Here is a 13185-nt window from a genome sequence, read left to right as displayed (position 1 = left end):
TGAAGTGATTAATGTGGGATGGGCAAGAGAGCAGAAGTTGGATAGATGGATGAATCAAAATTTATTTTGGAGGGATTCGGAGACAAACATTCTAATTGAGGGGCCCTCGTGCTTGTCACGTGCTTCTACTCCTACTAGGCCAAAAACACAGCTGCCCAACAAAGCCAACCCCCTTCCTTGTCGCACATTCTTCTGCCACGTAAGCACCCTACTATTTCTCCACGTGGCATGTCCACCTCAACCCATGCCCTTGTGGCTACTGCCTTTCAATTTTATTTATAAAGAAATTTAACTATTTTGGAAGGTTAAAAAAAAAATTTCTTGAACAAAGCATGTCTACTTACTAGTGAGTAGAAACTCCTTTTACTCTATGATGTGATTTATTTTTAGTGGCTAAAAAGTGGAGTCTACCTATTTGTTCAATAATATTGAATTAAGTAGAACAATACAAATAAATTAGGTATCAAAATATATAAGTAATATTTTAAGAAAAATCTGATTTGAGTCCATTCATCTTGTTTATGATAAGTGAATATTGTGTTGAATTTATAACTTTTATAGAATAGATATCATATTAGTTTATGAGATTTCACAAATAAATTTTCTTTAATTCTTAAGTTTCAAAATAGCAAATTTTGACATATAAGTTTTTGGTCATGTACTTTTGCTAAAATAACAATTTAGTCCCTAAATTTTAGTTTGTAACGATTTAGGCCCTATACTTTTAAATTGGTAACAATTTAGTTCTTGAACTTTAATATGTAACAATTTAATCTTTGTAATTTAAAGTTGTTAACGATTTAGTCCTTATTGTTTTTTTTTTTTGTCAAGTTTCTTGTATGTATAGATTGATAAATTAAAGAGGTACCAAATATGTTTATGAATTAGAATGATTAAATTGTTATATGATAAAATTTGACACTTAAATTTAGTAAAATTTTTTACGATAGGAACTAAATTGTTACAAATATTAAACTACATGGACTAAATCGATACAAGTTAAAGTTCAGGGACTAAATTATTACTTTAGAGAAAGTACAGGAACTAAATCGTTACAAACTGAAATTCAAGGACTAAATTGTTAGTGTAGTGAAAGTACAGAGATAAAATGTATTTTTTAACCTAAATTTTTGAAGAGAATAATTTACTTGGAATTTTATCCGTAGCAATATATTTCTTTTTCACATAATTCAATTATGTTACTTTCCAAATTCCAAAAAAGAAAAAGGAAAAAATGCAGAAAGAAAGCGAAATAACAACACAGCCAACAGCACTTTAGGGGAATGGATGATAATTTAGTTGAGACGCAGAGGCGTATGGTATGGACCGCGCGCCCGCTCGGAAGTCGCAACTGATGAACAGAATTGGGTTTGTTTGTTATGTGGATGACTAATCACTTCTCCTTTTTCTCCTTTTCACTGAACGAACAGACAAGATGTTCGACGAAATGCCCAGATGAGATCTCTAAATCAAATCCTTCTTCCCCTTCCCGTCTCCACTTTTTGGCGACAAATAACAACAGACCGTGCCATCATTATATTATATATTCCTCCCTTTGAATTTTCATTTTTATTTTCATTCTTTTAAACTTTTCAAATATCTATTTTAGTCTCTAAATTTTTTAAGTTGGTCTCCTTTTAGATCATAGACTTTCGAAATAGAATTATTTTGGTTACCTTTAATTTTGATGTTAATTATTTAGCAAACAAATATAGTGACATCAATGATGCGTTAACTCGACACGAGTGGAAACACATCAAGTGACTGAATAATAACAAGAATTAGAGCTAGATTATTATTTTTTAGGCTAAACTATAAATTTGTCTCTGAACTTTTAAAATATTTTGTCTAATAAATTCTAGAACTTTAAAATGTGTCTAACAAGTCTTTGAATTTTTTTTAATCTTGTGTCTAATAAGTTATTCCTGAACTTTCAACTTTGTATTTAAAAAGCCTCATTAACTGGTTAAAACAGAGGAACATATATTAAGTACAGAATTGAAAGTTTAGAAACCTAAAATTCTCTTTTTTAAATTAAAATAAAACATGCTCAACACAAATTCTAAAAATTCAAAACTATATATGCTCTCTTTTTTTGAGCTCAAAGAAAAAGGTGGGTGAGCTCCAATATGTTGAAAACCCACTAGAGTTTGCCTGGTTTTTGGTGGGTAATGGGTAAAATTCACTAAGGGATTGGATGGTTTGTGGCAGACATTGAGGGAACTCATAGTGATCGAGTGTGTTTGGAAATCAAAGTGCATGGAATTAAAGAGAGAGAGAGATTCCTCTTTTACATATATTAGTCAACATGTTACTTATGTAATGGAAGATTGCCCACCATAATATAAAAAACCTTCTTTTGGGAGTGTTTGCTATTCTAAAGAGTGGCAAATTTCTTGCTACTAATGAGTGTTTTTTGGCTTTTGAAGTGCACGACAATGAGCTTTAATTTAGATGCTTTAGAATATGGAGGGTATAATGGTATGTTGGAATGAGAGAGAGATGCTAACATGATTTGTACTACAATGAGAAATTTAGGAATTAGATCGTCGAAAAGTAAATGCGGCTCGGTTGTGCTCGGTTAGATTGCTTAGAAATTATATCGTAATATGACTTGAACATGAACCGTATGGCCTACATATTAAATATTGTCAAAAGTGGGAAAGAAAATGTTTACAGATAAATTAGGCCCTTTTTTATAACTGGTTTATTTTTGTTTCGTGTTTTGTTAAGATATGTTTATTTATTTGTTCACAATTTCTTTGGTATGTTTCAACATTTTTCTTATGAACATAATTGAACTTTTAGCTAAATTTCAAAAACAAAAATAGGGTTTTGAGATAATTACATTTTTTAATTTTCAAATTTTAGCTTAAATTTTGAAAATGATGCAAAATAAATAAGTATATAGGTGAAAGTAGTATTTACAAGCTTAATTTTAAAAAACAACCAACCTAGTCCTGCCTCAATCTGGTAAGGTATGCCCGACCAAAAAATCATGGGTTTGAATCTTCACCCGCATGTTTGTTTTACTTTAAAAAAAAGTTTAATTGGACTTCTCCAACACTTTTTTCTTTTTTCTTTTTGGAGTGGTAGTTTCATTTTCTTTTTAATAATTTAATAATGAAGTCAATCATATTTTTATACAATTGTAAAAATAATATATTATATTAGCTGAGCATATCATTTTTTTTAATATAATAAATGAGATGAGAGATTAAGACATTTTGATCAGAAACATATGTCAATTACTATCAAGCTAAGCTCATGTTGGCAGTTAAACAGCTAAGCATGTGAATTAAACTTACTATTTCAAGTTCAATTTATAGCTTAAATGATAAAATATGATTGATAACTTACTATTTTAAGTACTATTTCAAGTACTTAGTCAAAATTGTAAAGAATTAATTCTAACGATAATATATCAAACAATGCTTTGATGATGATTAAAATTAGTTAGTCAATAGTTTGAAATTAATTCATTAAAATTTTGAGTTTAATAAACTAATAATTTACTATTATTAATAGCTGATCTCATTAAATCTAAATATTCCGTTGGTATATTTTCCAATTATTATTAAATATTTTAGCCATTTTAAAAGAAAAATCATTTCGTAAATTACAATAATTTCCCTGAAGTGTTTATGTGGTGGGGATGGGCTCGATAAACCAAAAAGACTTGGGCTCGGCCCATTGGGCCTAGAATCCTCCTCACGTGCTTGAACCGGGAGAAACATTTTTCACCCACTGAAATTACCGAAATGCTCCCCGGATTCCGTTCCACATATGGAAATTACAACGCCACGGGATAAGAAAATACACGTTTAAGAGACCGAGAAGGGGTAATTCCGTCATAATATTCTTAACCGAACAACCAGATGGCCTCAACCTGTTGACTAGGGATCAGCGGCTTCCGTTAATGGAGGAAGAAATTTTACAGCCGGCCATCGGAACCCTATCCGAAGAACGAATCAAATTCAGCGTCGGCGGCGATCTCTTCCAGACCACCGTCTCCACCATACGCTCCGGCGGCCCGGACTCGCTCTTGTATGCTCTATCCAACCGGCCGAGCGACGACCGAAATCCGATTTTTATAGATCGCGATCCAGAGATCTTCTCCGTCCTCCTATCACTTCTCCGAACTAACCGCTTGCCTTCATCGGCTCGCCGATTTTCGAAGCAGGAACTCTCCGATGAAGCTCTCTTCTACGGCATCGAGGCGAATCTCAAATCGGCGGTGTCTCCTCCTCCTTTCAACGGCATCGATACGTCGGTCATCGCGACTATCCGACCTACTTCTGACGGCGTCGTATCGGCTTTTACGGCGGTCGACGGGGACGGCTCCATCTGGCTCGCTCACGGAGGCCAGATCTCTAGTTACGATTGGAATTTAATCCATGAGAGAACGATTCGAACTCATTTGGAGAAAATCACCTCAATCCGCCGAGTGTGTCCGGAGATTGCGGCCTTAGGTTCAGATTCTGCTCCCGGACTTCATTTCTACAATTTCTTCAGCGGCCGTCACATCGGTTCGTCTCACTGGTCCGATCCTACCGATCCTCGCATCTACAAAGCCAGAGTCACCGCAATCAACGATTCGCCGAGTTCAATTTTCGCCGCCTTCGATTCCCCTCACCGAGAGAATTCCGTTCTCGTCATCGACAAATCGACTCTCCAGATAGCGTCTGAACTCGGCCGGCAACTCGGAAGCTCCGCGAAGAACATCGTCGCCGGTAAGCTGACGTGGATACCGGAAACCGCCGTACTCGTCGGAAGCGCGGTGACGTGTGGGGCGTTTGGCTACTCGGGGTACATTAGGCTCTGGGACTCGAGGTCCGGCGACGTAGTTTGGGAGACGAACGAGCCAGGTTCGGGCCGAAGCAGCAGGTTCGGGGACTCGTTCGCTGACGTGGATGTCGACGTGGATTCGTTGAAACTGTTCAAAATCTGCTCGAAATCGGGGGATTTGGGAATGGCGGACATCCGTAAATTAGGAGACGATCCGTGGGTGTATTTGAAAGACAAGAATCCGACGATGGGAAACACGAGCCGACGAGGAGGTGGAAATATCAAAATTAGCTGTTTCAAAAATCAAGTGTTGGTGGGAAGAGAAGGAGAGTTGGAAGTTTGGTCGAGAATGGAAGGAGGAGAAAATGGCGTGGAAGAATTGAAAGGGACTGTCGACGATTTATACCGTAGGAATTATATGGACAAGGCGGAGGATTCAGAGCGAGGGATTATAGAGAAAATTGAAGGCGGCGGCGATAGGCTGTTTGTTTCCCGGGAAAATGTCGAAGGAATTGAGGTTTGGGAAACCTCCAGATCTTCCGGCGTCGTTTCAATTTTATGACTCAGAAACTCCTTATTGGTCTGTGTTTAGCGACGATTTTCATTGTTATTGGGCCTTAATTGGGCCCTTATTCTAGTTGAGATCAATAATTTATGGGCCTGCCATTGAACATTTGCTTTGAAGGTCTTTTCGGAAATAGTTTTTTGTTTTTACTTTTCAATTGTCATAACCAAACGAAAAATAACTCGCTCATTAAGATGCCAATCATATTCCATGTTTTTCACAAGGTTTTAAATATCAACGTCAATGGAAATACTAAAGCTTTAATTTCATAGAAATATCGATCTAAATATTGATAAAATATTTATGTCACATGAATATTTTTGTAAAAATTAGAGAAAGTAAAAAAAATTCGTAATAAATAAATATTTTTCTAATTTTAAATAAGTTAATTTGGTTAATATTAGTATTATGTATATATTAATAATATTTTGTTGATATTTTATGATTTATCCATCATATGATATCAAATTTATGGATGTATGGACATGTCGATAGAAATGATGGATTTTTAATATCATGGTTTTGCAAACTTAAGTTCACGTCAATGTAGAACTCTCTCTAAACAAAGCTTGAATGAAAAGTTTTCCTCAATTCTACAAATAAAATGCAAAGAATTGGGCATGCACTCTTTCTGGAATAATGTCAATCAAGTTGTCACGATCAAATTTATCCATTAAATTTTGGTCACTCAATATGTTCATCCGACTTTGTTCCTCCATGGATTTCAAGCATTATTAGTAAGTAAAAAAGTATATGTATGTGTATGTATGTGTATGTATGTATGTATATATATATATATATATATATATATATAAATAAATAAATAAATGACAAGCGAACTACATCACAGGTCTACGACATGACCAGGCTCAAGGCATAAGTAGATCCAAGACATGACCAGGTTCGAGGCATGTCCAGATCCAAGACATGATCAGGTCTGAGGCATGACCAGGTCCAGGGCCCCCTGAGATCCCAGCTGACCAAGTCTAGACTGACCAAGTCCCAACCGACCAGATCTAAGGCATAACCAGGCCCGAGGCATAACCAGATCCAGGGCATGACCAGGTCCACGACCCTGCAAGATCCCAACCGACCAAGTCCAAGCTAACCATACCAAGTCTCGACCGATTAGATTCGACTACTGGAACGTCTATTGCAAGGCTATCGATCCCTTGATTCAACATTCAAGCACAATATGCTCACAGTCCAACAAGGTATATTTCTATAAATATAATGATAAGCCGAACCCTAAAGGTACATTGAAATACCCTACTTTTCATACTCGACTACTCCTATTCTGACTTAAGCATCAGAGCGGTATGACAAGAGCCACACTGACACTCAGTGTTATTTCGTTTTGCAGGTTTTATTGATCCCTTTTATTTTAGAAGATTGGTGCAAATTTGACGAAATCTCAGGAGGCTGAATTTATGCATCAACGAGATTGATTTATGATCAATGACATGCAATTATAGTTTGGTCCATCATTATATATTAAAAAAATTATACCAAAAAAATAATAGAGAAGGACAAAGTAAGGTAGCATATTTTAAATTATTGTAATCTCACCTAATTTGTTTTCAAAGTCATGCCGTATAATCTAAATTTTAAGAAATGGACCACCATATTCATTTCATTTAACTACTAATCCCAAAGACTAAAAGCTAAACATCATTGAAAAAATAAGTGGTAAATTCAATAATTTATTCGATTTATGTTAGAATATATTAACTACTTATTTCCAGTGATGTTATTAGCATTTTTACCATGGTTATTTATTACCTCGACTAATTATTTCCTTTACTACTATTTTTCATTGTATGTTTAATTTAATATTTATACACACACATGAGGAAATATTGATATAAAAATTATGTATTACAAATATTTCCCAATCAACAATACCAAAAAGTTATTTTTATAAAAATAATAAAAGAGGTAATATAGGGTTGTTTTAGAAACTTATTTACATAAATGTCTAAATTTTTATAATTTTACACCTTTAGATTTCTGCAGGTAGAATTTTAGTTTAATTCCGAATTTACCCCTACTTATTGCATTTTTATTTATTATAGTTTTTTGCTTTTTTGAAATATAAAATAGTTATTTCCATAAATTATGTCACAATCATTTAATTAATGTCGGCCTCATATTAATTGCCAATTCAAATCCTTTAATTCACTCCCCAAATCGTTCCAAAAATTGATTTTCTTTATTTACCAATATTATTAATTAAAAAATATCTAAATCTCATGATCCCCATTTCTTCTACATAAAACTAGAGATATAAATGATACATAAAACAATAGAACCAGAGATATAATATACTCGTATATGATTTCTCTGGTTCTCTGGTTCTATTTCCGTATTAAAACTAGAGATATGATATATATCCTATGGAAATAGAACCAGAGAAATCAGAACTATATACTCGTATATACGAACTAATTTAAACAATAGAACCATAGAGCAAGAGATGAACCTCGATTCTGTCCAAACTTGAAACCTAAATATAGCATAAACTACGGTACAATGGGAACCGACGGACTGAAATGCTCATGCGACGGAGGCCAGAGATGAAATTAGATGTTATCGTATAATGGAGCCGCTGGAGACGAAGAGAGACAACGACGATGTTACCGTATAATGGTAACCAATGGAATGAGATGCGACGGAGGTCGGCGGTGAAATGTTCAGCAAATAAAGAAATCAGAGCCGCCGGAGACAGCGACGATGTCGGAGAAATGATCGGATGCTTGAGAGGAAGAAGAAGCCCAACAGTCGGAGTAGTGAAAGAAAATCAAGGGAGGAGAAGGAGGTTACAAAATTTTGGGAGTTTTAGGATTTTTAATTTTGGAAGGTTGAATTAGCACAATTTTAGGGATTTAATATATTTTAATAATGATTTACCAATTTCCTATTTTAATAATGATTTAATATTGATATGGATATATTAATAATTTTTGTTATGGGTACCATCTAATTTCAGAATTATTTTAGACGAAATGTAAATTCTATACTTTGTACGTAATGAGGACTTCTAAATAGACGAGTAGTAATCCCAAAATAAAAAGAGGGAAAAAACCAAAAAAGTACATGGGTAATGGGCCATTGGCTATAATGGCCCTAAAGACCCGGAAGAGAAGATGTTGACTGGGCCGAGCGCCCAAAATCTTACACGTGTTAAACCGTGGAAGGTCACTGGACCGGGGGCCCAAATCCCACACGTGGGAGGATGTGGCACGTGCCACAGAATTATATAATATCTGTTGTCACTGTCTGTATGGGATCGCTTTGGCGGCAATGATCATTATTCATTTCCACAAAACCCAAAAGATAATTCCTTCGCGATCATATATTTATTTATATTCTTTCTTCCTATTTATTCTTTTAAAAAAATAAAAAATATCGCTCACCGGTTGTAGCCGGTCAAAGGTCGCTCTTTCGCGGGCTCGTCATCGTGTGGCGGCAAAATTTGCGTGTGTTACTGGTCCTTCCGGTTGCTCAAATCAATTTCCTTCTCTCCTCGGGTTCGAATTCAACTCTGGTTCTTTCTTTTGAACTGTTATCTCTCTCTCTCTCTCTGAAAAATCTTCAGTATTGATTCTCTGTTTTCTTTCCGATACCTTTTGGATCGGACGGCGTGGTTCCTCGAAGGTAATTGATTCTCTGCTTTCTAGATCTCTTCTCTTCTTTGTTTTCTCAGTTTTTTAGTTCCAGGTTTCCTCTAGTTCTGTTTGTTTGCGTGCAAATTTATCATCAGTTGAAGCTAATTTGTTGTGATTTTGAGGTTGTGTTCGTTTTCTTTTCCTTTAATTCTGTGGAAAATTATCGTTGTTGAGCTATATATGTTGTGTTTTTGTTTGTTTGTCTTCTTAATAATTGTTAGTGGAGTTGTTTAACTTCAACGGATGAGAGAACTGAAGAAAGAAGTAGCAGTAGGAATTAAGAACTTGAGTTTTGTTAAGTCAATTACATTTTAGGTTTCTTCTTCACTCTAATACTCAATCAGCGATTAAACAAGTGATTTTTCATGGTTGTAATACATAGGAATCTACCGAGTCTGCTTGTTCTTATTCCTTGTATCTTTTACTGTGAATTTTCCGTAGCTTGGGGATTATTGTTTGTCAATTTTAGAGATGGCTTTTGCAATTGAAATTTAGGGATTTTAGTCTCGCTTAGGTCTCTTTATTATTATTATTTTTTTAAAGGTTCGGTTAGGTCATTTATGTTCAAGAACATGTATACTATTACAATTGGCTATCACTCGATTTGTTTGCTTCTGGATGTTCATCAATTATTACGTATCGTGTATATATATATATATATGTTTCTGTAAGAAAAAGAACGGTTTCTAGAGGTTTACTTTCACTGCATTTCTGTCCTTTTGACATGTACTTTTATATTAGATACCGTGTTTGATTGATTCCTATCCAGGCTGTTTGAGGTACTGCTTTTCCTTATTTTCCTCAAATTGTTCTTGTCATGATTCTTGTGCGTGTAGGCTGTTGTTTTTTGAACTATTGGACTTGTAATAACTGGCCAGGATTATTATTCTTCTACTCAACTCGTAGTTATTCCGACAGGTATTTGCCTTGCATAATGAAGGGGTCCAAGGGTAAGGGAACATCAAGGGTCTCGAAAGAAGCTTTGAAGCCAGTGGATGATAGGTAGCCTTTTGTTCATTGTTCCACCACGAATTTCATATCTTTTTGGACTGATAATATAAGACCTTGTAATTGTTTAGTTATGAATATCTGTGATCCATATGATTAGTATTGGTAGCTTGCTGACATCTATTTTCAGTGTATCGAATTTCCATCAAGTTTACGAGTTCTGTTGATGTCTAATAATATCTACACACTTGATGGTGTATACAGTGGTTACAGGAATTTTGTAGTGACGGATCATAAATATCTCTATTATTTTCAGAAAGGTTGGGAAGCGAAAGGCTGCCATTAAGGCTGACAAGAATAGCAAACGACCAACAAAGAAGGATTTGAAAGCCAAGAAAGATCCCAACAAACCTAAGAGGCCTCCAAGTGCTTTCTTCGTTTTCCTGTTCGTATTTGGTTTTTACTGTCATTTCAGGCTGAAAACTACCTTTTCGATTTCTTTTAGGAAGAAAATCTTCTTAATATTGTTTAAATTTATGTAACAGAGAGGAGTTCAGAAAAGAGTTCAAAAGGGACAATCCTCATGTGAAGGCAGTATCTGCAGTACGTAACCAGTGAAATTGGCCTAAAGATGCCCACAACTTGATATGCAAATATAGAGTAAATTATTGACATTTTCCCCACATTTTCAGGTTGGAAAAGCTGGAGGAGAGAAGTGGAAATCCTTGAGTCATGCTGTAAGTATCGTCATGTATTACATAAAAATTGAAGCAGCCTTAAAATGATTGCCCTCATTTCCTTTTTCCTCCATGTATAATGTTGATGAATGGAATTCTGTTTCCAGAGGTTTTATGTTAAATTGGTGCTAAATCTTGGAACTTTATCTTGCCTTTGGATTAGGGTCACTGTCAATGATCTCGCATTGAATATCACATTTGATTTTTTTCTTTTCTTTTACCTGGACTCGGTCTCGGTCTTTCTTCTGCTTCTGTAATGGCATTTTCTTACTATCAATGTTGGGCAATATTCCATTTTAACTATACTTCTTTATTCTTGATCGGTTCTTAAGTTTATTTATTGGGTCTTCTCATTGAAAACTAACTTACTGGATTAAAAAGGAAAAAGCACCCTACGAAGCCAAGGCGGCTAAGAAGAAGGCTGAATATGAAAAGCTTATGAGGGCATATGACAGCAAGAAGGTAGGCATGCTCTGCATTTTGTGTATAAATTTATAAAAGAATGTGTTTGGCTAGCTTTTTGAGGGGAAAAAAAACTATTTCTAAGTAAAACACTTATTATATATAACACTTTTCCAGTTAAATGTTTCCTCTCAAAGCACTGACGTACTTTTTTTTTATATATTTTGAAAATTTCTCAAACCATTTTTATCATTGGAAATTGTAAAAGGCACTTTTTTTTTCACTCTTTAAATTCTTAACCAAACACTATTAATTTAAAAAAAAAAAAAACACTTTTGATCATCAATTACCACTTCAAAAGAGTACTTATATACTCTTCTTTGAATGGACAGGCCAGTGACGAAGAATCAGAGAGGTCGAAATCTGAAGTGAACGATGAGGACGAGGCCAGTGAGGAGGTATTTTTAATGCAAATGTGATACTTGTACAGCGTTTCAGTGCATAATAAGCAAATTCAGATTCTTTTTGCTGTTTTTCTTGCTCATATTTCATTTTAAAATATAAACCTCATTGTTCGAAGTTGGAAAGTAAAAAGAAGTTTATATTCTCTTGAGAATCTTAGCAACTGGCAGCCTGATTTGGAAAATGCCCACCGCAATTAACAAGAATGCATTAGAAGGCATGGATTTGGTATATAATATAAGTTATATATATATATATATATATATATTCTGTTTCCCAATTGAAAATTGTCACGACCGATCAGTTTACTACTGCTGCTTCATGATCGAGCAAATTGAAACTGGAATGTGATTGAGAAACGCTTTCAAATCATCCAAAAAATACTTTCCAGCTATACCTATTTAGTTTATTTCCCAGACTATGAATCATTTCCCTCATCTATTTGCAGGAACATCAAGATGATGATGATGATGCAGAGGAAGATGATGAAGATGACGAAGATGAAGATGATGACTAGATTGAAAAACAGCTTTCTGACACTCACAATGGCCGACCCAGCTAGAGGGAGGGACTAGCTCATGTATGTTCATATTTAGAACTTGTGTGCTTTCTTTTCTCTCTTCTTTTGTATTTGTGTAACATGAAAGAAGTGCCGTATGGCGCTTCCCTCCGATATCTTACTGTTTAAATGGTGGTCTCGACACTGCTCACATCGCTTTTGTCGTACACATAGTTAAGATCTCTGGGTATTCTGGCCATGTGATGACGAGGTAAAATTATCAAATACCATCTTTTGGAAGCTGTAGATCAAGTTCAAGAAATGGGGTTTGTTTCTTTTATCAAACTTTTAGAAAGAGATCGTATGAGCTTCAGCTGGATACGACTATAATTAGATGATCGTTGATTTACATTAGTCCATGACTATCACATTAAATAAAGGAAATTACTATGATTAATATCACCATAGATTTTTCCAGGATTTACCATATTTAAATATTTGCTATATCTACAATTATACACATTTACAAATATTTTCAAAGGAGACTATCTATTATAAAATTTCTCAAAATGGTTATATATCTTAAAGTCAAATTTTAGAGAATTATTTTTGTTGAATGATTTTATTTTTAATCACTAATTTTATAGGGAAAAAGAAATTAAGTACGGAGGTCGACTAGACTGTAAGAATCCTTTGGAGAGGTTTCTACAGAAAAAAAAAAAAAAAAAAACCGTGTCTTGTCCAAGACCTTGATTTGATGGCAGACAAGAGAGAGCACTATTCTCAAACATCAAAAAGAAAATGATTCATCAATAAATTAATTTCTAAAAACAGAAAATGAAAAAGTTATCAAATTCATGACTAAATAAACCAAGGGCTTTCATGTCCATTTGAAATGGAAATACGTGCAACTTCAAAAGAAGTATTATGTTTTTCCGTTCCCTACAAATTCCATGTAATGCCAATTGTCTTATGACACAATAGCACCATCAGCCGAAAAGGACGAGTTACCAAATCAGATTTGCTACAAAACTGGATAAAGGCTATTTCAACCATATATATATAGTTTAAATAATATTTAAGCTGTTGTATTTTCTACCTCGATTCAATTTGGTT

At 34.7% G+C, this 13185-nt stretch overlaps 2 protein-coding genes across 3 annotated transcripts; both read left to right on the top strand.

Annotated features, from left to right (window-relative positions):
• The first annotated feature begins 3844 nt into the window (after positions 1-3844).
• Positions 3845-5461, top strand: LOC111019461 (BTB/POZ domain-containing protein). The gene has a single exon (XM_022295855.2). It carries the CDS (start codon positions 3920-3922, stop codon positions 5348-5350), a length of 1431 nt encoding a protein of 476 aa, XP_022151547.2. The 5' UTR covers positions 3845-3919; the 3' UTR covers positions 5351-5461.
• Positions 5462-8753: 3292 nt separating this feature from the next.
• HMGB1 (high mobility group B1) lies at positions 8754-12375 on the top strand. 2 transcript variants are annotated; one of them, XM_022295888.2, is made up of 8 exons: positions 8754-8883; positions 9940-10023; positions 10286-10414; positions 10515-10572; positions 10662-10706; positions 11088-11168; positions 11501-11566; positions 12019-12375. In XM_022295888.2, exons 2-8 carry the CDS (start codon positions 9956-9958, stop codon positions 12085-12087), a joined length of 516 nt encoding a protein of 171 aa, XP_022151580.1. In that variant the 5' UTR covers positions 8754-8883; positions 9940-9955; the 3' UTR covers positions 12088-12375. The 2 variants fall into 2 exon arrangements, with proteins under 2 accessions (XP_022151580.1, XP_022151579.1); XM_022295887.2 differs by having other exon boundaries at positions 8873-9010.
• Positions 12376-13185: the final 810 nt, after the last annotated feature.

The sequence above is a fragment of the Momordica charantia genome (genome assembly GCF_013281855.1).
Source record: "Momordica charantia cultivar OHB3-1 chromosome 1 unlocalized genomic scaffold, Mcharantia_2.0 BLBB01000001.1, whole genome shotgun sequence".
In the NCBI taxonomy this organism is placed as follows: domain Eukaryota; kingdom Viridiplantae; phylum Streptophyta; class Magnoliopsida; order Cucurbitales; family Cucurbitaceae; genus Momordica; species Momordica charantia.
This window is presented reverse-complemented; position numbering and strand designations above follow the sequence as displayed.

Coding starts and splice junctions, on each gene's coding strand:
- LOC111019461 (XM_022295855.2), top strand. CDS start 3,920: ATGGAGGAAGAAATTTTACAGCCGGCCATCGGAACCCTATCCGAAGAA.
- HMGB1 (XM_022295888.2), top strand. CDS start 9,956: ATGAAGGGGTCCAAGGGTAAGGGAACATCAAGGGTCTCGAAAGAAGCT. Junction 10,415..10,514: donor AGTGCTTTCTTCGTTTTCCT/GTTCGTATTTGG, acceptor TTTATGTAACAG/AGAGGAGTTCAGAAAAGAGT. Junction 10,573..10,661: donor ATGTGAAGGCAGTATCTGCA/GTACGTAACCAG, acceptor CCACATTTTCAG/GTTGGAAAAGCTGGAGGAGA.